Source organism: Doryrhamphus excisus, linkage group LG2 (assembly GCF_037039965.1).
Source record: "Doryrhamphus excisus strain RoL-2023G ecotype Guam linkage group LG2, RoL_Dexc_Guam_v1.1, whole genome shotgun sequence".
NCBI lineage: Eukaryota > Metazoa > Chordata > Actinopteri > Syngnathiformes > Syngnathidae > Doryrhamphus > Doryrhamphus excisus.
Window position 1 is genome coordinate 806,751 of NC_136358.1, and position 26,917 is coordinate 833,667.

At 40.9% G+C, this 26,917-nt stretch overlaps 2 protein-coding genes across 14 annotated transcripts in view; both read right to left on the minus strand.

Moving 5' to 3' along the window:
* The window catches only part of LOC131126458 (pleckstrin homology domain-containing family A member 5-like), a 66,701-nt gene extending 55,947 nt beyond the window's left edge, over positions 1-10,754 (minus strand). For 10 of the 12 annotated variants that reach the window (XM_058069013.2, XM_058069001.2, XM_058069010.2 and 7 more), the window contains exons 1-3: positions 10,609-10,748; positions 10,414-10,490; positions 9,854-9,911 (exon numbers count right to left, since the gene is read on the minus strand). In XM_058069013.2, coding sequence (XP_057924996.2) covers positions 9,854-9,911; positions 10,414-10,490; positions 10,609-10,700 — 227 coding nt within the window. In that variant the 5' untranslated portion in view covers positions 10,701-10,748. Of the gene's footprint in view, positions 1-9,853; positions 9,913-10,413; positions 10,491-10,608 lie in introns of those variants that run through there. The other 2 variants (XR_009129157.2, XM_058069011.2) reach the window with 2 other exon arrangements.
* Positions 10,755-16,620: 5,866 nt separating this feature from the next.
* On the minus strand, positions 16,621-26,678 carry recql (RecQ helicase-like). 2 transcript variants are annotated; one of them, XM_058068797.2, is made up of 16 exons: positions 26,540-26,677; positions 26,173-26,232; positions 25,675-25,899; positions 25,109-25,288; positions 24,902-25,008; positions 24,596-24,794; positions 23,738-23,904; positions 23,432-23,510; positions 23,185-23,333; positions 22,144-22,261; positions 21,934-22,072; positions 21,756-21,847; positions 21,150-21,366; positions 20,506-20,635; positions 18,237-18,383; positions 17,071-17,220 (listed from the first exon to the last, which is right to left on the minus strand). In XM_058068797.2, the coding sequence occupies exons 2-15, from the start codon at positions 26,189-26,191 to the stop codon at positions 18,276-18,278; spliced, it is 1,929 nt and encodes a 642-aa protein (XP_057924780.2). In that variant the 5' UTR covers positions 26,192-26,232; positions 26,540-26,677; the 3' UTR covers positions 17,071-17,220; positions 18,237-18,275. The 2 variants fall into 2 exon arrangements, with proteins under 2 accessions (XP_057924779.2, XP_057924780.2); XM_058068796.2 differs by lacking the exon at positions 18,237-18,383 and having other exon boundaries at positions 16,621-17,220; positions 26,540-26,678.
* Positions 26,679-26,917: the final 239 nt, after the last annotated feature.

The window sequence follows — 26,917 nt, forward strand, 5'->3', positions numbered from 1 at the left end:
TACATAGATACACACACATACATGTGTGTGACAAAAAGGACCGAGTGGCTGTGAGAGGGCCTTTCTGAAGAAACTCTGGCAGGGAGTTATTTTTTTTTTCCCTGCAATTTGACGAATGACCGCACAAGTCAGGCACAACCCAAATTGAGGATGGTTTTTTTTTAAAAGAAAAAGAGGATTGTAGATGAGCACAATTGAACCGCATTCAAAACCGTATGAGCCTGATCTCACCTGTAATTCAAAGGTTTGTTGCCATAACAATGGATGAAACTTGACCTCCGTGGACATGCATTTGGATTTATTGCACTGTCACGCAAATAGTGCTTCTGCCTCCTCTTTTACTGCCCTGCAAAAGTCAATGGCCATTTTTCAAATATTCAAATCAAAGCACCAGAAGCATCAGACTGTTATCGTGACTGTGAGGTGATATGAGCATCCAATGCCATAATGGGTACCATAGTAAGTGTCAATATAGTGATATATATAGCACATCATGACTGGTTCAAGACTCTTCATTCTTGTATTTAGCAAATTTATTTTATTTATTAATTTATTTTATTAATTTTTAATAATTTTTTGGGTGTTTTTAAACATTTTTTTTAATTTTTTTATTTTTTGTCCCGTACCAAAGTACTGGGTGATATGAGCATCCAATGCCATAATGGGTACCATAGTGCGTGTCAATATAGTGATATATATAGCACATCATGACTGGTTCAAGACTCTTCATCCTTGTATTTAGCAAACATCAACTGCTTGTATTGTTTCTTGAATTGGCTCATCGTTGTGCATTGTTTGATTTCCTTACTCAATCCATTCCATAGTTTGATTCCACATACTGAAATGCTATGGCTAGCATAACGTAGTCCTAGCATAGAAGTGTTTCAAATGTACTTCTTCCCTGAGATCATATTTCTCCTCTCTTGTAGAGAAGTATTGGATGACGTTTTTAGCTAATTGGTTATTTTTAGCCTTATGCATTATTTTAGCTGTTTGAAGATGAACTATATCAGCAAGTTGAAGTATTTGTGATTTTAGAAATAAGGACTTAGTATGTTCTCTGTAGGCGGCATTATGAATTATCCTTACTGGCCTTTTTTGCAGTACATTTAGCCAGTGAAGATTGCTTTTATAGTTATTAGCCCATATTTCCACACAATAAGTAAGATATGGTAGAACCAGAGAGCAATAGAGTGTGGAGTGATTTCTGATTGATAACAAATTTTGCTTTGTTCAATACTGAAATATTTGTAATATGAGGTTTCCAGCTCATATTTTCATCTATTGTGATCCCCAGAAATGTATTTTCGTTCACCCTTTCAATGTCCACACTGTCTATTTGTCCCATTGCGTGCATTAAACTGTTTTTATATCATTAGAACACACAGAAAAGAGAAAGACATGTGCGTTCATGTCTCACATGAGGATCGTGGATGATGGGGAAAAAATGCAGTTTTCCTTCAAGCTATAAAAGAGGTGGAAGGTACAGGGACGATGTCAGATCAGTATGTCTCTGTTGGTTTTCGATGAAGACAGTGCTTGGTACTAGGAGTTCACTGCTGTGTTGGAGGAGCAACCGATGTAGACTCTGCCCTCCTTGGCAGTGACAGCAACAGCAACCTTCTCTGTGCACCTACAAGTGTAGAGAGCGAGCGGCTGTTCGGCACATCCATAGGAGGAGGAGCAGACTGACAGCTGGGAAGGCTGGAATGTTGATCTTTCCCAAAATGCATGTTGTTTGGAGGTTAAGGTTACCATAATTATTCAAGTCAGGGTCACTGTTATGACGATGTCATTTACAAATAGGCCACACTGAGTGTGTCCTTGTACGCAGTAATTAGAATTTCCTTTTCATTCGTTTATTTCATTTTTTTAATGTTGAATTTTTGAAAGTAAATCAGCACAGAGCCCACGAATGTGACAAATAAATGAAACAAAGTCAGCTGGGATAGACTCCAGCATGCCACCGTGACTCATCCATCCATTTTCTATGCGGCTTATATTCACTAGGGGGTATGCTGGAGCCTATCCCAGCTGACTTCAGGCACCAGCCAATCCCAGGGCACATATAGACAAACAACCATTCACACTCGCATTCATACCTACGGACAATTTTGGAGTTGTTTGGAGTCGTGGAGTTGTTTTTGGAACCCTGAGATAACCCACACACACACATGCAAACTCCACACAGGGAATTGAACCCAGGTCTTCCCAATCTCCTGACTGTGTGGCATACATGCTTACAGGAAGTCCTCAGGCAAAGTAGTTTAATTCCTAGTAGGAGTATTAGAATATGTCGGAACTTCAACTTAAATTAAGACCTTAGTCACTCACACTGTACACAGAAGACATGACAGGCATAAAATACAGCAATAGCCAGATGAAATAGTGGAAGGAGCGTGACAAGGCAAGGAGAGACAGGCTTACCAGGAGGAGGAAGACCACTATGCTGCTTAGTTACACTTTCAATTTCATAGGAGCCGACCCTTTCACATAGACCAAGCATGCAGCCAATGTGGCTTGGCCTTCCTACATTTTCTGACCATGTCACCATTCCTTTTTGCTTGGGAAACTTCCACTATAGTACAGTAGAAGTGGCTTGGATGGCACCGCTTATCCTACATTCTACCTCAAGGCTTCTCTATATCCCGAGAAAAGGAATTTATGATGACTCATTCACCACCCATTCAACTTTTGCAGCTGCCAAGAATGAATTAATTTTCCATAAAAAAGTGCAGCTTTCAACCCCACAGCCTTTAGAACTTTACAATTTATGCTTCTTCAGTAGTGCAACACATATTTTGTGGAACACTCTTGTCGCTCTAGTCCAGATTCCTTCCATCCAATAAAGAAGAAATAACATAACGGTGTAAACGGGCTGTAGTGGTGGTTCAACACCTATCTGCTGAGCCCAGAGGGAGAACAGTGCTTGACTGCACAGCTAACTTCATCTGATTTATGGTTTTAGGCTGTGGCAAGGGAATATTCTCATGTGGGGAGCGTAGCTCTTTACACAGTCGGTTTCACATTATCCACCCGCAGTGTGTGTGCAAAAACAGGACAAGTGATGTGTGAACACATGAGGACCAGACCATTTTAATTGTAGCCGTACAGCAGACGCTTTAAAATGAATACGCATAAGTCTGCGCTTCTATCGGCTGCTTTTACATCCATCATCATCAACCGAGCATAAGCCCTGTATTGATTCCAGAGAAGACGGATCGCCTCAAAATCCTATTCACATTATCTGTTTGCTTTGGACCAACGCTTGTAGGCTCACATGACTGCGTAACAAAAAACAACATTCCTGATCAAAATTTTAATACCAGTTGAAAAACCGCATGAATTGACATATTTACATTTTGTTGGGTTTTAAGGAGGTTCTCAGTAGGCCTTGAAAATGCAGAAACAAATGGGAGAGAGACCAAAAATATTTGGAGTAAGCAATTTATCGCATGGTGACAAAAACTCTTGAGGAAATGAAACTGAGGCAGTGCGAGACAAAGCCAAGAACAACGTAAATCCATTTGAATCGTCAAAAACAAGACCGGGGCTGGTCGGGACCAAGTCGAGACCCTGACAGAGGCAATGTGAGACACCACCCTCGCTATTGTAGCCTTTTGCATTCCAAAAATAACTCAAGATCTGCATGTGATCCAGCATTACTACCACTAGTCTGATAGCCTTGCCAAACCTTTTCATGAGGCTCTACAACATTGGTGTCCAAATATTATGAAAATGGAAGAATGCTTGGAGGCACGATGTTATTGTTTACATTTTGTAAAAAAAAGTTTATATACAGTATATTTAAGACAAAGCTGTGTTGAGCTTGGTTATTCGTGTCAACATTTCAGCTTTTTTTGGTGTAATTTAATGTCAACAATGTGCCGCAGGCCGCAATTTGGACACCGCTGCTGTACAATGAGCCATGAAACTGAGGCAAGCAAGTGCAAGCAGATGTTAGAAGGAGCACGGTCTCATGGAAATGCACCAACAAGCCCAACGTTCCCTCTAATGACATTTATCACGCTTTCCACACCGAGCTCCGATATCAGGCTTTACATAAGAGCACATCATCCGACTACGCCACGCTGCAGGATGTTAAGTTAGCCAAATGAGGATCTTCCGCTTGGTGTATGTGAGCATGCGAGAACGGGAAGCAATTGGTGAAGTTGAGAGAACAGACGTCATCGTGTAATGTGCGGCGTACCGCAGGGATCAATGCTGGGATAAAATGTTGTCTTATTTTATATAGTGACATCTGCAAAGCCTGAAAATACTTTCAGTATGAGTTGCAGATGGCGCTACTACATTGTGTTCAGCGGAGAAAGAAAATGCAGCAAGTGGAGCTAATGAAATCGATCAAAGTGGAAATGAACCAATAAAATTCATATCATTGGAAATAATATTATTTGGACTGATACTCAAAATATAAATGCAGATGGTGTGGACACTGACAGTGTATGAAAACCAATTTCTAGGTGTTATAATAGATAATGAAATCTCACATCATATCTGCACAGCATAAAGTGACAAGAAAAACTGAAATACTGACTAAATCACTCCACTGGTTATAGAGAATACACAACCCCCCCCAAATATTAATATTCAGCAATCTGATACAGTTCAAAAATGAGTCAAAAACGTCTCCGTACTTGCATGTGTGTGCTTAGATTGTACAGGAAACAATTTATGAGAAGATCTGCCCCACCAAGCCAATGACCTATTCAAGAACTATTTTACTGCCCCCCCCCCCCCCCCCCACAACAAGCCCCCACCCTATGATTGTAAAGGGACTGATTTGGATCTCCTCATTACCTCATGATCTTGTAGAGCTGTAGTGTTTACGTACTACGTAATTTAAAATGAGTTGGATATAAAAGAAATAATATACGTATTTGCAGTTACAGAATAGAAAGCCTGTTTATGACTTTCTAAGTATTTTTTAACAGTATTAGTAGACATGAAAAAACATCCCTATAGTACACTCATATTATTCATTGTTTACACCACAACTGTTATGCTGCGGGGACTTGAGACAATCGCAAGCTAGCTAAAACAGTTAGCCTCATATTTATTTCTTCCTAACTGCCCCACAGAAAGGGAGAACTTTTTTTTTCGCTCTAGTTTCTTCAGACTTCAAATGCGACTCTTACGACCGTGACATTTTGTTTTCAACACAAACCAGCAATGTAGTTAGTTAGGAGCTCTTTTTTGTCCCACAGGAAAGCCACAAGTGGATAGCCTGTTCATGGGGTACGTACTAACTTATTCAAGTGTCACTGAAGCCGGATGAATGCCTTCTCCAAGTCACAAAACATATGTAGACTGGTTAGGAAAACTCCCATACACCCTCAACGATCCTGGGAAGAGCGTAGAGTTTGTCCAAAGTTCCATGACCAGGAAGTAAACACCACCGCCTCAGTTTGCCAATACGGAGGCTGTCCAATTTGTTCAAATTTTTCTCACTGTGTTTATTTAGAATATGTTCAAAGTGTCCTCAACAACGGTCAATAGAGTGCAATTGATTAATTGATGAGTTGATCAATCGCCTTGTGTGCCCCGCCTCATGAATGAATGAGTTGATTAATCATGTCTTGATTATGGTAACAACAAAAAAGTTCCCTACTTGACCGTAACCAGCAGAGCTATGGGAAGTTGTCTACAGGCCGTATTGTGGTGTGCAATACAGGTATTGAAACAGAAGTTCAGAACACGTATTCCATTATAAATATATTTTCATAAGATGCAGAACAACAACCACTTCACCACGCTACAATGAAAAAACATCCCAAGAAAAAGAGCATTTATCCATCCGTCAATGCATTGCACGCTTCTTACACCTTGCTTGAACAATCAACTTACAGGCAAACACTTTAAGTTCTGTTTTTTTTTTTGGTGCAGTGAATACACCACAAGTGTTTTCTGGAACATGGGGGACAACGAGGCCACATTAGCGTTACTCTGTTTATTTTCTGAGATTCCCAAAGCGCTGAGAGGCTGCCAAGACAAAGCAAGGACACAAGCACACATACAGCCAAACACGCACATACACAAAACCTTCCCAAATGATAAATCTGCTTAACTGCGATTCAGCCACCTGTGTCTGCTATCAAGCCTACATTATTTGGGCAAAACACACAAGTCCAAATCCCTCGGATTTGCTGATTCACATCGACATATACGGTTACAATAATATTGTTTATCAGGAATAATCATTTGTGAGACAGCAACATTTGTTATCGTGACAGGCCTAGCTCCGATCAACGCTGCATGCTAATTGACCGCATAATAGAGAATACAGTACACATTGGTGTACCTTATACTTCCTTATACTTTCTGTTTCAAGTGTCAGCTGGCACTGCGCCCTACATGCCTTCACCGCCTTCATACAGCAAAGCCAATGTCATCATCGTTGGTTATTAATCATTAGTGGAGAGTGGCTATATATTTTACCATTTCAAATGCCTTTAATAAGTGTGTGAAGCATATAATAGGGCTCAAGGTTTGATTGTGCTTCTATCCAATTACCTTGTTAGCTTCCTGTGTCCAGAGTGAACAATTGCAATGAACTCATTCATGACTAAAGTGAATACGTTTTTTCAAATCGTGTTTTTTTTTTTTTAATAAATCGACCACTCGCTCCCAAAGACGTATTTATGTCTTTTCTGGGGTTTTTTTGCGCGAGAGGCACAAAGACGTGATGATGCAACTCTACAAAAGAAGAGAACATGTTTGGTGCAGTTTGAAAAATAAGTCAAAAATCATCAAAAATGGACACAGGGACAGCTTTTGAAAAATGGGATTGATCAGAAATCAGAAGGGAAGCCGAAGTCAAGCTGGCAGAAAGATATGGAGGAGGAAGATAGGAGCGAACCGAGACACCGCAGCGTAACCCAGGCTTGATTAGCGAGTCAAAAATAGACATTATTAGTCTCGTGTTCATGCTCAGAACATAATCTACTGCATGTTGATGTCAGTTTAACCCTTTGGAGCCCAGAAGAGGAAAACAGCATCCGCAGCAACTGGGAGTTCAGTATGTTGCCCAAGAATACTTTTGACATGTTAATGAGGGAACTGAGAATCAAACCAGCAACCTTAAGGTTGGAAGACGGCGTCTCGACCACCTGAGCCATGCCGCCGCATTCATTTATTTGTACTAATAAGAACACAGTAGAGCAGGACTTGGGTTTACAAGTATCCGGTGGCTATGGCAATCTGATGGTTTTCTTTCCATTGCCAAACAAGCAACCTGGTAAGAGTGATTTCATGAAGTTCCTTCAATTCCAACAAGGATTCACAACATGACACATATTTTGAGGTCAGTATCTTATTGAACCACTGCTTCGACATCAGTTTGATAAAAATCTCCAGCGCTGCGGTGCTTCAAACCCCTCGTCTAGACTCTCGAGGTTGAGAGAAATAATTTAGCCACACAGAGATTCAGCCTCTATGATGTGCTTGGAAATCTTGGCAGCCAGAAAAAAAAACATGTTTTGAAGACCTTGGGAAGACATTGCTGCAGCCGCGCCATGTTCTTGGTAAATAGAAAATCACGCGTCAAATAAATCTTCCGAGGGAGTTGTCAAGAATGTTCCAGTTTGTCATGGCTTTTGGTCAAATTTCTATCATAGTCAAATGAAATCAAAATTATGATAAATACACACTTTTACTATTTTACTTTTTTGTCCATCAAAGGGGATCAATTATGCTCATTTTTCTGCGCTTTGTATCGAGTTGTGGACTCCTATCGAGCAGCTACACACTGTAGGCTTTCTAGATCTTCCAGCATCTGCACCTCTTACTGCAGTGTTTCCACGGACCTCCTGCTTCTGACCCAAACGCTCTTTTGACTTTACTCCACCCCCGCCCTTCCTCTAGGTACACCCACTCTGCTGTGATTGGTCACACTCTCAAGAGCTCCCGAGGACTTCTGGATCTGTGGGTCTGCCTTTAACTGAGTGCAGCCCATATAAGGAAGTCCAAATGGCATTGATGTCCATAGAACAAAAAGCGGCAACCTCATTATCTGACGCTTTGGCATCATTTAACACGAGAATACAACATTTATCGGTCATAAAAGTGGAAAATGCAAAATAGGTCCTCTTTAGTCTTCCGAGATGGCAGCCCCCCTAATATAACATAATGTTATGCAAACATTTGCTGTGTATCAATAACACTTTAGTCTTTGGTGTTCATAAGCACATTCTCCTCTGAGTAGTACGGCAAAATGGAGTGTACTGTCACTACCTGGATGTTGTGCTCAAAATGGCTTGTGGCAGTGACAAGGAGTAAATCTCACTTTCCCAACACACGGAATCTCGTGGAAACTGACATAATGCGAATGAAATGCTGTCATCGTGAGAAGATGGAGGAAGTTCAATAGCTCAACCGTTGCTGAATCTCACCACAAACGCTAGCCTGAGCCCTCCCAAACTAAACATGTCAAAGTCACACCGAGTTGGCAAAAAAACAAATTAAGGCGCCTTAGTTTAGCAGAGCATGCTAGTGCGGCTGTGTGTGTGTGCGATTAGGCCGCCGTATGAGTGTACGTGTTGTGTTTCACCGCTTGTTAATGTAAGGAAGATTTTTTTATGATGGCCGCTGAAGCTGTGCAAGTGAAATAAAGCACGTTTAGGCTTCCACCCAGCTCCACAACATAAAACTTTATTTGGGAAAAAATAAAATTGATTTAGGGCCCCACGAATAAATAGATTTGGCACCGCCACTTCATACAGTAAGTCTTTCCTCAATCCTACAGCGTCCATTACAATGACATGCATGTGTGTCAGTCACGACTCATTATGCAAATTAAACGATGACTTCATCTACCCTGGAGGATCACCAGTTTTCCATGTTTCACTTTAAAAATCATAACAGCCGCTTACATAAAAGCTAAGCACTGTTACGTTTTGCATTTTGTTCCCTTACCGTACTCAAAAATGAACCAAACCTGTGAGCTGTTCATTGAAGCCTAGTATTCTTTCTCTGCAGCCTTGCAATCCGATTCTACACAAAACGTTACAATCGCAGCACTACTGGTAAATCTTAACGACGGGCGCTATTGATCATAATGGAAAAAAACGCACCTCTATCATAAAATGACGGAATATCTACATTTCTTCCCATGAAAGGCCTCCTGAATGATGATCCACGCACCCCCATTCCCAGTAATACAGCCCATCCCATTAGATGATCAGTACATTTACAGGTACTGCCATGCCTGTGTATACATGCACGCCGGGGTGCATTCTCCGTGCATCCATACATACCAATGAGAGATGCTATTTTTAGAGCGGCTATATTAACTCACCATACATGTCGGCTGCTGTTCTCAAAATGGCCACATGCACAAACCCCAGCTGGGGGAAAGTCACACAACAGACTGAACGCCGAGCAGTCGCCTCTCAGAGACGGCGAGACCAAGCCAATTTGCTGCCAAACAGGTCCGAGGGATACAGTGGAGAAATGGAAATGTGCGCAACAAGCTTGACACACACACACACACACACACACACACATAAACGTCTGCACAAACACCAACAAGTAGAGCCTGTTCGGCTCTGAGTCACACTCGTTTGACAAACTTGTGTCTAACTGACGGCATAATTGGATTATAAGTGTGTGTGTGTGGAGAAAATAGGTGAAGGGCAAGAGGACAACAGGCCTCAACAACATCAGCACACAACGACAAGTTGTGTTACAGGAGAAACAAACACATCTATTAAGGATTCCTCCAAGGGAGCTTGGTGGGCGAAAAGGGAAATGGAATGTCTGCCAAACAAAGCTCGACCTCAGCCCCCACGGCTGCTGCATCACTGCCATCTGTACCCATAAATCCCCCCCAACTCACTTGATGAAGCAGCGAGCGCCCTCAAATGTGTATCCTTCCTCCCATCCTGTTGGTAAATCTGCAAAGGACAGGGGAGATAAACAGCATTACAGATGTGCAAACACACATACCGACACGCACATACACACTCTCCCGCATAGCGATGCAGTGTCTGGATGGGAAAGCTCATGTTTTTTTTTTTGGGGTTTTTTTTGGTGTGTGTTGCGTTTCCAACACCTCGATTGCGTTTCTGCGAGGTCTGCATTACATGTTCGGGTAATCTCCATGCACGCATGCATCTGGATTCTTTACAGCGCTCATGTTTTTTTTAATTACTTTCCAATACCCACACACCCACATGCGGTTTTTAGTGCAGCAAAGCGAGGGGAAATATGGTTAAAAAAGACGTAGTTAAAAAGTGTGTCGCAAAGTGTCCAGGTGGATTTTGAGGAGAGCAGAGGAGGCTGTTGCTTTGCTGCAGTGAGCCCTCCTCTCTGACTGCAACTTCTCCACTGGCCCTTCTTCTTTTGAGGGGCTGCTTTTCGCACAAATATACGCCTAAAAAGCCACATGTAACTTACCAGGAGTTGTTCTGTGCCCCGTTATGACAGCCTCTCCGCTTACGGGCTGCAACCAGGTTGTACTCTTCGCTTCTTCGCTGTTAATGGGAGAAAAAACGGAGGGAAAAGGTGATCAAAGCGTCGAAAAAACACACACCAACTCGTAATAATAATCAGGCCCGTGTGATAGAATCCACAAATCCAAGCTATATTTACTTGATGAAGAATATACGTCCATCCTGGGTGACGCCGTAACTCCAAGACGGGGGAAGACAGGAGAGCCAGTCCGGGTTAGGATCCGCCGCCATGTCTGTCTTCTCCTGCTGTGTCGGGGCTGCGGTGCGCGGCGCCGTGCCAAGCGCGTGCCCGTCCGCCCGCCCGCGTGAGCCTCGGAAGAGCAGGGAACGCGCCTCCGAGGAGAGGAGACTTCGGAGTGGGCGGATCAATCCCAATATCGATCGGAGCTTTATTGGATCGATATTAGCGTTTCGCTTTTTCTTTTATGTTTATTCTTACACTGTTGATATTGTTGTATGGAAATTGTTGGAATATAATATAATATAATATAATATAATATAATATAATATAATATAATATAATATAATATCATATCATATCATATCATATCATATAATATCATATAATATCATATAAATACAATACAATATAATAGTTGTATGGAATAGTCAAATGTAGTATATTGTGAATTGTATAAATTGTATACAAAAATCCAAACAATTTGAATGACTTATTTGTATGTAATAAAATGAAACTATTATTTTGTTAATGTTATTATATTATTGTATTATATTTACATATTGTGAAATAATAAGTTTGTACAAATAACAAAAACGGGCGCACGGTGGGCAAGTGGTTAGCGCACAGACCTCACAGCTAGGAGACCAGTGTTCAATTCCACCCTCGGCCATCTCTGTGTGGAGTTTGCATGTTCTCCCAGTGCATGCGTTGCTTTTCTCCAGGTACTCCGGTTTCCTCCCACATTCCAAAAAAATATGTGATTGTTTGTCTATATGTGCCCTGTGATTGGCTGGCCACCAGTCCAGGGTGTAGCCCGCCTCTCGCCCAAAGACAGCTGGGATAGGCTCCAGCAACCCTTGTGAGGAAAAGCAGTAGAAAATGAATGAATGAAATCACAAAAACATTCAATGAGCTGGACAAATTTCAAGTAAGAATTGAAATCAGTATCAATATCGGTGCTGTATTTACTAGGTATCGGAATCGATAGCAGTATCGGCCACCCTGACAGAGGAGACACCCAGCAAATGATTTCTGCCAAAATGCCAGGAGGCGTCTCCAATTATGCAAGACTTGTGTTGTGCTTAGAGTTTGCATGTCTTTTAATAAATAATACCTTACTGACAGTTTAACTGCGGGCGATACTGCACATTTTGATATCGATTCAATACCGAGTCAAAAAAAAATACAATATTGCAAAGTTATGATCCACAACAGGCCCCATCTCACAACATTATAACTTAATCATTGCAATGTTATTTTATTCTGGTCAAATTCAGTCATTTTTTTACATTTATTTTACAATTTGACTTTATTCCTGCGATTGTCTGACTTTATTTTTTTATTTATTGTCTTATTCTTTGTATATTGTGTGGTATAAGCTTTTAAATATACCAGATATTCCATCCTATTGAAGCCAGGTTAAAGCATATCTCCTGCTGGAGGCACAACAGCCTAATCCCCAATCCCTTTCTGAGGCCTAATGCAAGCTAATGACGGCGCTAATGCTCAGTAATGAGGGGCTCATTTTTAAGGCTTTGTCTGTCAGATGGCAGAGTATTTTACAGTGTTTCTTCATGTATTGATCATCCGTCAGAATACATGATGTCCGTCATCCAGACACAAAAATCAGTATAGTCTTATTATACATCACCAAAAAGATAAAAGCAACACTTGCGTCTTTCATGAGCTGAACTCAAAGATCAAAAACTTTTTCTATGTACACAAACGGCTTATTGATCACAAATCTGTCTAAATCTGAGTTAGTGAGCGTTTCTTCACCGCCTGGCAGGTGTGGCATATCAAGATGGCGATCAGACAACATGATTAGGGTCTCGGACTGGTCGCCATAAAAGGTCACACCAAAAGCACCTTCATCCATTTTGTGTTTATGGCTAACTGGGATTGAAATGGCTTCCTCCCTCCTTGAATCAGGAAAAACTCCTCCACATCCATCAAACAAAAACACAGCATAAATGCCCAAACTGACAAAAGACCCAAAATACTAAAACTGCGTCATACTTCTTCGTCGTACCAGCTCACTCTGCTTTGTAAACCAACCCCCACTCTGCTTTGTGTCAAAGCCTCATCTATAGTTTCACCGGAAAAGAGTAGGGCCTCTATTTTCGGAAGGTGTTTTTAATTATTTTTATTGCGAAAATAGTGCTAGATTTATGGTCAATTTAAAAATAGCCAAAAAAACAGTTAGCAAAAAATTATCATCCATTCATCGTCACGGGTATGCTGGAGCCTATCCCAGCTGACTCCGGGCGACAGGCGGGGTACACCCTGGACAGGTCGTCAGCTAATCGCAGAGCACATGCAGACAAGCAACCATTCACAGTGGTTTGAATCCGGGTCTTCCTGATCTCCTGACTGTGTGGCCTACATGCTAACCACTCACCCACTCGTTTTCCCAGAGGTCTTGGGGATCATCGAGATGTTTTGTGACAAGCCTAATGTTCTTTTTATAATATTTGTACTGATTATAAACATGATCAACAAACAAAGGTAGACACAAAATCATTCAATACATTTGAAACATTTCAAGTAAAAAGTATTTATATCAACAATAAGTTATAAATGAGCTCTATCAACAACTGTCAAACAATGTAGACCGTCTTCACCCGTCTTCACTGCCTCAATGCAAGATGCCCAAGACCTTTGGGAAAATACTCTGTGGTCTGATGAAACAAGAGTTTAACTTTTTGGAAGGTGTAAAAGTAAGGCAACATTTCAGAAAAAAACATCATAGCAACAGTAAAATATGGTGGTGGTAGTGTGAGGGTCTGGGGCTGGTTTGCTACTTCAGGACCTGGAAGACTTGCTGTGATAAAAGGAGGAAAGTCTGGCCATCTGTTTGTGATCTTAAGCTGAAACCAACTTGGGTTCTACAGCAGGACAACGATCCAAAACACATCAGCAAGTCCACCTCTGAAGAAAACGACTCCTGACCTGAATCCATCCTATTGAGATGCTGTGGCATGAACTCAAAAATGTTCTTCATGATGGATAACCCTCCAATGTGGATGAATGACAACAATTCTGCAAATATGATCGGGCCACAATTCCTCCACAGGTTTTGAGATAGAAGATAAGAGCCAAGATAAAACAGTCCAGTCCACTGACCAATAAGAGATCACAGCCTTCATTGACACAGCCATCGTTCATTGATAACAACCTTGCCAGGTCAGCGCAGACAGCAGGAGTAATTCAGGCTTTAAAAGCAACCATTTGCAGATAATGGGCTGCAAAACACTTTAGAGTTTGTCCATAATTTTCAGGAGGAAATGATAGCTTCTGGGGTGCTATGTTTGAGTGCCACTTTGAAACAGTGACCATAAAAACGACAGACCCAATAGTTCTTTTTCAAGGATTTGATTTCATTTCACATATACATTATCTGGTTTGTTGTTCCTGTAAAAAAAAAAAAAAAAAAAGTGAAATAAATCAGATCCCGTCCTTATTTGTGGCTATTCCCGTCATGACAGCTCCATCGGCTCCTCTGAAATTCATTCTTTTCTTCTTGAATTTTATTTGTATTTCTGTTAGCTACATCGACGTAAACGTATCATTAGTATGACGCACAGACTGTAAGCATCGTACACGTACAACACGATTTACTAATGTGAAGATGAGATGGAAGAGACTTGAGACTTGACTAACCAGCTTCATGTTACAGCTGATCCTACACCTTCAATGTCTGGCTTGGTTAAGCCAGAAAACAAAGAAAAGATCCTGGAGAAGTTAAGAATTATTTGTAAAAAATATCACCCATTGCCAGTTAATGGCTGGTTTTGGTTACGACCTCAACCGCTCGTGTCGATGTCAACCAATCGGAAGGGTCCAACTGTGTAAACATTTGCTGTGAGTGCTGTTGACTCCTCCCGGTTAAAACCATTTAGCGACTAATCCCCAGCACCCCAACAAAGGCAGGTTCTTGGAGGATTACAGAGCCTTTTAGCACAGACTCCCTAATGAGATGCTCATTGAGGCAGTGCAGAGTAAAGACGGTCTACATTGTTTCACAGTTGTTGACAGAGCTCATTTATAACTTATATAAATACTTTTTACTTGAAAATGTTTCAAATGTATTGAATGATTTTGTGTCTACCTTTGTTTGAATATAGAAAATATAGTACAAATATTTTAGGCTGTGGTGTAAAAAGAACATTAGGCTTGATCCCCAAGACCTCTGGGAAAACGAGACAAGTTTACCAACAGTAAAATATGGTGGTGGTAGTGTGGTGGTCTGGGGCTGTTTCAGCTTGACAGATGCCTTATTCATTTTCTACCGCTTTTCCTCACGAGGGTCGCGGGGGTGCTGGAGCCTATCCCAGCCGTCTTGGGGCGAGAGGCGGGGTACACCCTGGACTGGTGGCCAGCCAATCACAGGGCAGATATAGACAAACAACCATTCACACTCACGTTCATACCTATGGACAATTTGGAGTGGCCAATTAACCTAGCATGTTTTTGGAATGTGGGAGGAAACCGGAGTACCCGGAGAAAACCCACGCATGCACGGGGAGAACTCCACACAGAGATGGCCGAGGGTGGAATTGAACCCTGGCTTCTCCTAGCTGCGAGGTCTGTGCCCTAACAATGCAATGTAAATGATGGACTTTCTAACAGAGAGGACTTGTGTGATTTGGTCATGTTGCACATCGTATCAGTGATTGTTTGATATGTTATCCCGATTCCGTGCAGTTCATCTTAGTTGAATGAGTGATATCGGATTTTCTTGTCTGTATATGACCGGAGGACTTTTTATGCGGTCATAAACAAACCAGGTCTGTTTGAGTCAACTCAATTTCATGAACTTGTCTTGTGCACTCGGGGAAAATCCAAGACAAGACGTGGACCAAAAGGCAGACAGATGTACGGGATTCCTTCAGGGAGTAATCAGCACAGATCAGTCTTTCACATTCCATCCTTTCAGTTTTGAAAATGGTGCCCATCAGACAAGTGCAGATGGAACAGAGCATGCAATCCTTTGTACGTGAGAAAAATGTGCTCATTAAGACGCAACACCATGCACACATTCAGCAGCCGTGAAATCAATATCACCTTGCAGGATGCATCTTAACTTTAGCAACGGGGATTAGTATTCATTCCCCGACTTGTCACGAAACACAAACAGCTACAGCTAAGACATGTTATTATAATATTATTCATACACTGGCCAGGTTTTGAGGTAATGTAAAAAAAAAAGTCCAAAAAGGTGGAGGAAGAAATCTAAATTATGCCCCCGTACCCCCAATCACAGCTAGTTTGTTAACTTCCTGTGTTGGTGCAGGATGGTCACGGGGCTGTACTGTAATATAAGCAGTAGGATGATAATGTCAAGTGTAGTACTGCACATACGCAACCAGGCGAAACACGGTGTAATGGTTCACGTAGAGGACACAGACATGCATATTGTCTTATTTACATTTCATGAGAGAAATTGGACATATTATGTTCGTCCAAAGGCGGCACGGTGGTAGAGTGGTTAGCGCGCAGACCTCACAGCTAGGAGACCAAGGTTCAATTCCACCCTCGGCCATCTCTGGCCATCTCACTAGCAACATCTCATAGTGTATAGACTGGTCATATATTTCATCTTGTTTCATATTACCTGCATACTGTATTGTATATAAGTGTTGATTTGTTAATACTTGGGTTGTTTATTTTTTTTATATTGTGTATTTTTATACTGCTTAACTGATTCTGTACTCTTGCTGCTGTGCAATGCAAATTTCCCCACTGAGGGATCTTATCTCCTATATTGGATAATGAGTGTTAAGGTGACTATGGGGATGTTATATCATGTCCAGAGGGCTCTAATAATGGTAAATGTCAGATTTAGAAAGTTAGTAACAGGTTTTGTGTTGCAACTATGAAAAATACTCTGAAATATTGAATCCTACTTTGCAGAAATTCACTGATCACCGTTGGGTCTGGAACCAATTAATCCCAATAAACGACGGATTAATGCCCAGTCAATTTATTAGACTTTTTTTTTCTTTTTTTTGTATGTTTTCCAATAAAACTGCAGGAGAAAAAACTGTGATTAGTTCACCTGTGTACCAGCCTTCTGCGCCCACTGACACGTGTCCAAAGACTTCGGGCTGTCTGGGTGATAGTCCTCCTCCGTGGCAGTCGCAGGGACTTGAACGGTTCCCGGATACAAGCCAGCACCCCCGCCTCAGCGGGCTGGCCCAGGTATTCATGGGAGATGTAGTTTATCCTCCGAAGCTGTTTGCTGTAGTACTTCCTCAAGTCATACAACTCCTCCGCTGCAGTATTGGAAATAACGGAAGCCCGGGATGGGGAGCTGGATGCCGTGGGTGAAGCCACCACATACGTTCCGTCAGCGTGGGTTTTCCTTCTCGCTCTTTGAGGGGGGGTGGATTTGCATTTTGGTACGTTCATTTCAACGTCCACCTCGAAAACATGTTGGGCCATAACGTGTGTCCCCTTGTCTTCAGTTTGCCTGGATGGGTCCTTGTGGGCTTTTGGTTTCTGCTTTGAAGGGGCAATGGAGTCAGTGGCCATATCAATATTCTCCTTACTTGAAGGTGAAGCATCCTGGAAGAAAAAAAAAGTGTTATAGAAGAACTTGAAAATAAGCTGTTGCATCAACCACATATAATAAAAATGTCAAGAAAGACCTTTATACATTTAGGGAGAAGATATCACACCCAGAACAGCATATGTGATCTTTATGATGATTTATGATCATTGGCTTTCTAACAAATTTATACTTATTGAACTTCATAACACACCTTTTAGATGTTGCGACATTACAAGATCATTTCGGAATATATTGTAAAATTTTGTTGTACTGTGAGAATAAATGTGTCCATTTTAGAGCTGTCAATCCATTAAAAATATTAAATCACAATTAATCGCATTGTCCATTGTTAACTTGTAATCCCAGTTAATCACAGATATAATTTTTTATATCTATAATAAGTAACAATGAAAAATTGGTAAACAATTTGATACGCAATTATATTAAATTTGACGAAAACTATATCAATTTAGGAAATATGGCACATATTTCCTAAATTTTCCTTCATCCTTACTGATTATTATAGATAAAAAAATGAAAATAATACACATGGAGAAAACTCACCGGCACCTTCTTGTCTCACAATGTACTTTTTGTACTTTTGTATTTTTACACTTTTTCTTTCACCTAATATTTGGTTCCTAATGCCGATACTACATGGAAAGCATAAACCTTATTGAGTGCTAATGTGCATATTTGTTTAGTACACAAACTTTCTGAGAAACAAGTCCAGGCTAGTACTGGTGGATGGTGCTTTAAATCTGTTGTTCCTGTCCCTTCAGTATAGGTTTTCCAATGATACAACACATAATAATAATAAGATCAATTTTTGGGTTGACAGCAACTGATTAATTTGTTTCAGAAAACTGGTTTTGACGGCCAAACAAATGACAAACTGCAGCGCTTCGGAATGAATTGTGTTCGATACAAGATGAGGAACCATTTATCAAAGATTTACAAAAAAAACCACACATTCCAGTATCTGTAGATTGCCATGCCACGAGCAGAATAAAAGAATGATAGACTGTACTTAGTCAGCTTCTCCTCTGGGTGGGATTGGGTTGTGCTACTATGTGAGGTCTGCCTTGACTTTCTTGGACTTTCTTGGGGTTTCTCCAGCACTCTCAACTGATCTCTTTAGCACTTGGGCCTTTCCCTGGTCTCCCGTGGTATTTACCTGTTGGCCATTAACAACAGTCTTTACCTGAGAGGGCTTAAACTTCGTCGAGGACTGTGGACGATGTGGATATCAATCAAGAAAATAGCTGCATATGTCCATCCACAGGATTTCAAATCCAAAAGGAGGGCATGGTCCCGAAGGGAAACAACACGAGGTATAAGGATGATTGCTAAACTGAGCATGTGGTTTCAAGAATAATTATCATTATTATTCAGAGACTTTCAAATGCCCAAATAACTTGATTCCTCCAATACCGTAATACCACTACAGAAAAGGCAGGGGTGTTCAAAGTCTGGCACGCAGTATTACATTATTACTTACAGCTTCAATTACAATTAGTCGCTATTCCTTTATTCCTATTGACTATTTGCACCCATTAGATTACATGGTCCGCCATCACAGTGAAAAATAAGTTCTCCTCCCATTCCGTGTGGAAGTGGTAACTTTTTGGCTTCGTCCTTCGTCCCCAATCAGTTTGAAACCCTTTAGTTAACCCTCTAGTTAACTGGAGGCTAACTAGTTAGCTTGGTAGCATGCGCTGTTTAAAGCGGCGTGTCCTTGCAATGATCCCGGAGCCTGCGCAAACAAAGAATAATTCTGTCTAGTGTCCACAGAGCTCTAATAATTGTAACAAAAATATTTATGCTGTAACCACAAAAATATTAAATTTATTAAATATTGATTTCTAAAATTCACATATCACAGTCAGCGATAAAAGACACGCCTGTCCTCATTGCACAAGTATCACAACCAAATCGTCAAAATATACATTCACAGCGCACAGTTGATTGCTCAGTTTAGCAATCCCTCGCCAAGATTATCTATATTTTTGGAAAAGTTATTTGCTATCATCAGATGGAGGTGCTCCGTGCTGAGCTGACTATATGAATATTCTTCTGCTGTAAATTACGTGACGCAAGTCCTTTCATTGATGATTAAGCAGTATGGCGGCCGACTGGGGCAAACATGCAGCAACGTCCAAACGCTCCAAAAACCACATCAACACCATAAACATGGTTTGATGATTATGTTGTGCATTAAGATTGTTTCATCTTTCATTTATAATCGGGTATTGGGGTTCCAACCCCACATTGCGCAGATGTCAAAACCCATCACTGTGAGTGATAAGTTCCATGGAAATTTGTAACTACATATTTTGATATTGACGATTTGTGTGACTGGACTGCACGGTGGTCAAGTGGTTAGCACGTAGGCCTCACAGCTAGGAGACCAGGGTTCAATTACACCCTCTGGTATCTCTGTGTGGAGTTTACATGTTCTCCCCATGCATTTGTGGGTTTTCTCCGGGTACTCCGGTTTCCTCCCACATTCCAAAAACATGCTAGGTTAATTGGCCACAGGTATGAATGTGAGTGTGAATGGTTGTTTGTCTATATGTGCCCTGTGATGGGCTGGCCACCAGTCCAAGGTGTGTACCCCGCCTCTTGTTTTATGTTGTTTGTGTGTTTTTGGTTTTGTATCATTTCTGTGTTTGGAGCGTTTGGAACGTTGCGTTTATGTTGCGGTAACAAATGAAATGTCACTGAATGCAATATTTTCCAAATAAAACACAGCAATAAACAAACACATAATAAAGCATTTGATTCAATGGTGACTTACCTTAAGATGTTCTAATGCACACATTAAATGCCAGAATATTCTAACAGACACTAATGAAAGAAACACTATAGCCACTGGAAGAAGGAAGAAAGTGGTTAGAGAAAATGCAACAAAGAGAATGGACTGAAATCACTCATTTCTCACAACCAGGAGAGCTAAAAGGTTAAGAAGGAGCATGAAAATCAGAGCCAGATATTTATTCCCTGCGTCCTTTTTAAAGACAACCGAGCTTCTCTAGTCCTTGTTAGAAAACTGCATACAATTCTGATAATAGAGCTCATATATAACACGTTCTCTGCATTTTGAGGCTGTGAAATAAGGACTTGCCATCTGAGGAGGTCGCACTGGGTGTACTTTGCTAAATCAATTCAATATCTGGGACTGGTTTTGCTGAAAAATATCGAAATATGAATACGTTCTCTACACTGAAGCAAATAAATGGTCATGCATAAAGTAACACCTGACTAAAGCAATTCAAATGACACTTATTAAAACCTACCCCTGAATGGTGTGCATATGTTGCACGCATCTTCATGCTCAGCGTGTGAGTGGGGCTCTTCAGCAGGGGCGCTTTGCGGCCCAGTTTTAAGTAGAAGTGAGTCGTGTATGGAGTGAAACTGAAGTCCTCCCTGATTGCGACAGACAGAACAATGAAAGATGGTATTTCAAAGTATTACACATCATCATTTAAAAAAAATCCTCTTTCTTGCCTATTGAATGGTGCCATATTGAATGGCACCATTGTTATGTTTTTAGGCTCTTTTATAGCTTTTATGTAAGGTCCTACAATGATACACTGACTTGTATGTACTTTAATTTCATAGTATCATATCATATTCTATTCTAGAAGAGGGTATTCTAAACAGGGTGTTACATTTTCATAGTTACATACATAGTTATTAAGAAACCATTCAATTTTGGTGCAGAATTTAAAATTCTGTGATTTTTGGAGGGGTAAAATGCCTTAAAAACTCATAGTCAATGCAAATAAATGTAAAGCCATGGTCAAACCATTTTGAATGGCGTCACCTTAATGCAAACAAGCAGACACAACGCAACATTGGCGCACATTCCACATTTGCGTTGCTCTGTCTCCATCCATTAATATTATTTTTTAAAACTCCCCATAACATGAAAAGTAACCTGAGGTATTCTTGGAGCAGCAGGTGGATGACCACATCCTCAACCTGTAACCGAGACAGAGTGGTGGTCTCGATTAACTTCCTGCGCTTGGCGGGGCCCTTCCCCATCCAGGCCTCCACCAACTTTAGAGGCGTCAGCTTCTCCTGCATGGATGCTGCCAGCTCCAAAATCTGCACCACTTCCTTGGCATGTTGGGTAATGTCCACGGTAAGGAAGTCTGAAAATATCGACATGGTGGTCAGACGATAACAGGAGGGTGGTATTACTATAAAAAACAAAACAAAAAAATCATAGCCTATTAAGTTACTTCAGTATAGGTTTTCCACTGATACAAGTACATAGTTTTGGGTTATAAAATATTAAAATTTTTAATCAGGGTACTTGCACCATCTCCTGTGTTAATTTCATTAACTCCCATATTAATCTTAATCTGATCTACAAGGCCGCCCGGAGGTATGAATACAAATGTTATTACCAGCCAAGTACAAGGGAACAATCCTTTGAAAAATATGAATGAATACTGCCGCTAAGTAAGAGGGGCTTTGCCTGGATTTTATCAAGCAATCTTCCAGGTCTCCCCCCTGAAGAGATGGATTTCACACAAACCTTTTCCATTGCGGCAAGCATCACACATGCTGTTGCATCCTACGTCATCCCACACCTCGTCAAAATGAACAGCCATGACGGAGCGGCGACACCTGGCAACAGCAAGAAAAAGATCCCGTGAGGCTTTATAGGATTACGGTGTGAAGTCCTGAGAAGGCGCGACAGTACCCGACAGTACCTGTCCACGCTCTGGCAGTACGACACCATCTGCATCAGCTTCTGTTGACCCACATTTTCCATCACCACCATGGTGCTGATGCGGAAGATATCCGCAAAACCAAAGTAGACAATGCAGTCTGCTGGACGATCATCTCGACCTGCAATTGACAATTGACAAACTTGACCATTTTTTCCTGACTTATTAGTGATCTTAGTGCGTCTACTGTACCTGCACGCCCACTCTCCTGATAGTAATTCTCAATTGACTTGCTGATGGTGTGATGGATGACGAACCTGACATCGGGCTTGTCAATGCCCATGCCAAATGCCACCGTGGCGACCACCACCTGGTGGCACCAACACTCATGTTAAACTTTATAGCACTTTAGACATACAGTGGAGATAGAGAAACTATACAGAAACACATTTAATAAAATAAATATGCACAAAACAAGTCAAACATTGGTTGTATTTTTGTATTTACCATATATTACTTTTATTGGTATTTGTTTTGTATTTTTTATTATTAATAAACAATAATAAATGATTATGTGATGCACTCAATTGTAATCTGATGCATGTTCAAATGAAATAAAACCATTACCATTACCATAATATTCTTAATTAATACTTTGGACAAGCTGTATGAGACCCATTTTTGAGTCTGGACCCACTAGTTGAGAATCCCTGTCTTAAAACCCTTCAGACCCAAAGTGCATGTGACATATTTACGTCTGTCAATCAATAGAAACACAGGATTTGGGTGATGTCAGCACTTCTGGTTCATGATTGGTTCCCAATGAGCCAATCACAATCAAGAAATTATGTTTCACATCTGATCCTTGATTGCATGAAAGCCGATAAGATGATCATGGCGGAGTGGATTGAAAGATGGATTGAAAAATTAGAAAAAAACATAACCAAAAAAAAGTGTCCACTTAGTTTTTATGTGCGTGTGGAGTAAAGGAAGAAGTTTTTTTTACCCATCAAAAATGCACGTCTGAAGAGGTTTTAAGCCACTCCTTTGTTGCCTTGGTTCTATGTTTCAGGTCATAATCATACCAGAAGACCCACCTATGACCTACCTTCAGTGTTCTGGCTGAGGCCAGGATGTTCTTATCCAAGACTCTACAGTTCAGAGGTTCAGTGTCTGCCTTGTTATACTTTTGAAAAAGTTTTCTTTGCCTTCCGGATTGTTTTACTTCTAGCACATTCAACTTAAAAAGTTTGACTTTTGGAGCACTTCTGGAGCGTCATAAATTCCACATACCTGGATTTTGCCAGAGGTCCATTTGTGATGAGTACGAGACTTATCATCAGGTTCCATATTTGCATGGTAGGGATAGGCCAAGATATTCCTTTGTCGGAGTTCAGCAGACACGGAGTCTGCATCCTTCTGAGAGAACACATATATGATGCCTGTGGTGTAAGAATACAATTATTTTTATTCCCTTCAAATTCATAGCTTGAATTATAAGCCTTTTTGAGGGTTGCTGTAGTGTAGTATTCACGCTTACCTGACTGGTCCTTGTATCGGTTCTTAATCAGTGAGGCAATGTCATTTATTAATGTGCTGTCAGAAGATTTAACACAAACCTGAGAGACAAAAAGATGCTGAGATTACCACATGGTCGTTTGTTCATATGTATCCTGTGATAGACTGGTGACCGGTCCAGCGTGTACCCACATCAGTGTTATATATGGAATTGTGCAGGCGTAAACAGGTAATCTTATCTTCTTTATACATTTAAAATTAACTAGAACGTTACCATAACCATAAACTATTTTCATATTTTAAAGTATTGCTGTCACGACTACTATACCTCATAGTAGAGATTGCTTCGGTTGAAGGAGGCCGTGAGTGTGATTGGCTTTGTTACACACAGAATCTTGCCGCAGTCTTTGAGGATGCTGCTAGTCGCTGTGGCTGTGAGCCCAATCAGTGGTACCTTGGGGAACTGCCTCTTCAGGATGCCTAAAAGTTTGTAATCTGCAGAAGGTAACACATACGCTTTTAACTCACTCAATCACAGCACTTTTTCAAAAGCCGTCCCTATCGGTACCGGCCATTTTGGATGATTTTGACAGATTTTTCAAAACACACAGAATATTGTGTTCTACGGCGATAGAGACATGGTATGTACCAAAAGAAAGGTTAGACTGTCATCTTTCACCAGAAAGATGTTCTTTAGTAATCAGCAGTAGAAGAGGCAAGGCAATTTTGAGCAAAATATCAGATACTATGAACTGAACTATGAACCATATAAGGAAGTCCACCCTCTATGATGTCACAAAGGAACAGTTTTACCACGCCTTTGGAAACTGAGCATTTTGAGCCATCCCAAACATCTTTCAGCGCTCACTTCCAAATGTGCAAACCTCATTGTCGCAAACTTTGGCATCATTTAACACAAAAATACAACATTCTAACTACATTTATATGTCAGAAACGTGGAAAAAAGCAGAATGGGCCCCTTTAAAACTGCATCAAACATGCTATTGTAGAGTTGCATCATCACCTCTCTGTGCCTCTCGTGCAAAAAAGATGTGCAAATATGTCTTTGGGAGCAAGTGGTCGGGTTGAAAAAAACTTCTAAATATGTCTTTGGAGGCAAATGAGTTAATAGTCCAGCTTAATAAAAATAACCTGGTGTTCATTTTTAACATTTAGATGCCCTTACCTGGTCTGAAGTCATGTCCCCACTGGCTGCAGCAGTGTACCTCGTCCACAGCGATGCGACTCAGCAACGAGGCATTGTTGGCTTTCTCCAAACGAGACATAAACATCTTGCTCTTGGCAATCTTCTCCGGAGTCACATAAATCATCTTAAATGGGGCCTTCTTGTCAATCATACCAGCCATTACTGCCTTAGAGTGTTCCTGTAAAGAGATAAGAAGTATAACTGGGATTTGGTATGGGTGCCTTTCTTGTGATTTCACTGCCTATTTCCAAGGGACGTGAAAATAAACGGGTTCCAAAGTATTACCTTGCCACTGGAAGCATTCAGCATTACTGCTGACACCCCAATGGACTCCAGGTACATGATCTGATCCTCCATTAGTGACACCAGAGGGGTGACGACCAATGTAAAACCTGGGTGCACACACACATTCTTCACCCATGTGTATTCCAATGACATACAACATTATTGCATTTCATCAATTGTGGGATGTGTTCTCCGATTTCAGTGTACCGTCAGAACAAATAGCCGGGAGCTGATAGCAGAGGCTTTTCCCTCTGCCAGTGGGCATCACAAGAAACAGATCTTTCCCTGCCATTGTCAGGTTGATGGCCCTCAGCTGCAGGGGTCTGAATTTGGACAGCTGGAACGACTCTGTTAGCTGCCGAGTAACATCCGTAGACCACGCAAAATCTGGCAAGGGGAAAAAAAATGAAAACAAATATTTTAAGTCAATAAAAACAATAACAGAACATAAAATAATACACTGAAAGTAATAAAAATAAGTGCCCTTTACAGAGCAAACACTTAGAACCCTATTGAGGGGTACATAACAATATTACACAGTGCATTATCACTATTAACCCATCCATTGTTTTCCATTTGTGGCAGAAGCAGTGAGATACCAATGAGATACCCTCTGCATGTACTTATCATACAGGTCTAAAAACACCCATGCAACAAATATTCTGGCCACTATTGAACCAATACATCCCAAAAAAAATGTTACTATAATAACTACATCTACTACAGTGAATCCTCAACATGTGTTTAAATGATGGTCAGAGCGGGCTGCGTACCTGTGCAATCATATCGCTCCATTTCCTCCTTGTTCATGACTGAACCAGCTTTGGAAGACTGGCTTGATGAAGATGATGCAGATGCAGATTCACAGGCATCTTCCAGTTTGCACAGCAGCACATTCTTACGGGAAGTCAACTCGGATTTCTTCTCACGAAGCTCCGCGATCTGTAGCTCCACCAACTCAAGCTCTGCCTCCACCGACTCCAGCTCTTTCTGAACATCTGGAAAGGAACATGTCAGGAATTTCACAATGATGTTATTCATCATTTAATTGTGACAGTAGTTATGTATGGTTTGTGTTTTTTGTGTAAACAGCTTTAATACCAACAGCCTAGTACCGTGTATACAATGCCAGCCAGGTCTTGCACCTGCAGAGACATCCTTTGAGGCTAACACCTCCATTGTTAATTATGTCTCTCCCTCCCTTTCTAGTAACTCCCCTGTGCCCTTATGCTGTTAACCTCCATTATGTGGATACTACAACACAGACTCACCATTTGTGGGATCATCCATGATAATGATGAACGGAACTATTAGATGTATAAATAGAATTCCTGCAACACAAAAAATGAATGTTATTTTGTGAGGTCTTTATTTATTAGTTGTCTTCAAAACTTGAACAGTTCAAAACATACACATTTACATTATTTCCATCAGCAGGTTAGCGTTTTTCCTCCTTTATTATACAGCAAACTAGCCAGGCTAACTTCACTGAGCAGGAGTCAAAGGCGATGCGCACGTGAACGAGGAAATGAACTATTACCTCATCAATTCATATTCATACCCACTTACTGAAGCACCGCGTCGACATTTTATTCAACTACCAAAGCAATTAGTCGAGGAATAACCGATAATACTGACCATTCAAACACTATTCACACCGCTTTCCTTGTTGCTGAACCCACTTTCACGGTTGCTATGGTTCAACATTTGAGTACCCTTGTTGTTCTGGCAAGTCTGCCCTGGGTTTTGTCTTACAGGTTACCAACATGCTTAATTTCTGCACTAATAAAGTTTTTAAAAATCAGCCATTTTCTTAACAGGTAAAGTAATTACTTAATATGTATTTGATATAAAATCAACCAAGGCCCTAGCCATAATATAGAAATGTTAATATATGATGTGCCTGACAGCGTCAATGAAAAAAAAGATAAACATTCAGGGTTGCATTCAAGAAACACATCGTTACAAAAATCCGAATCTCTTTAGAAATCTTCTCAACAAATATATTACAACTCA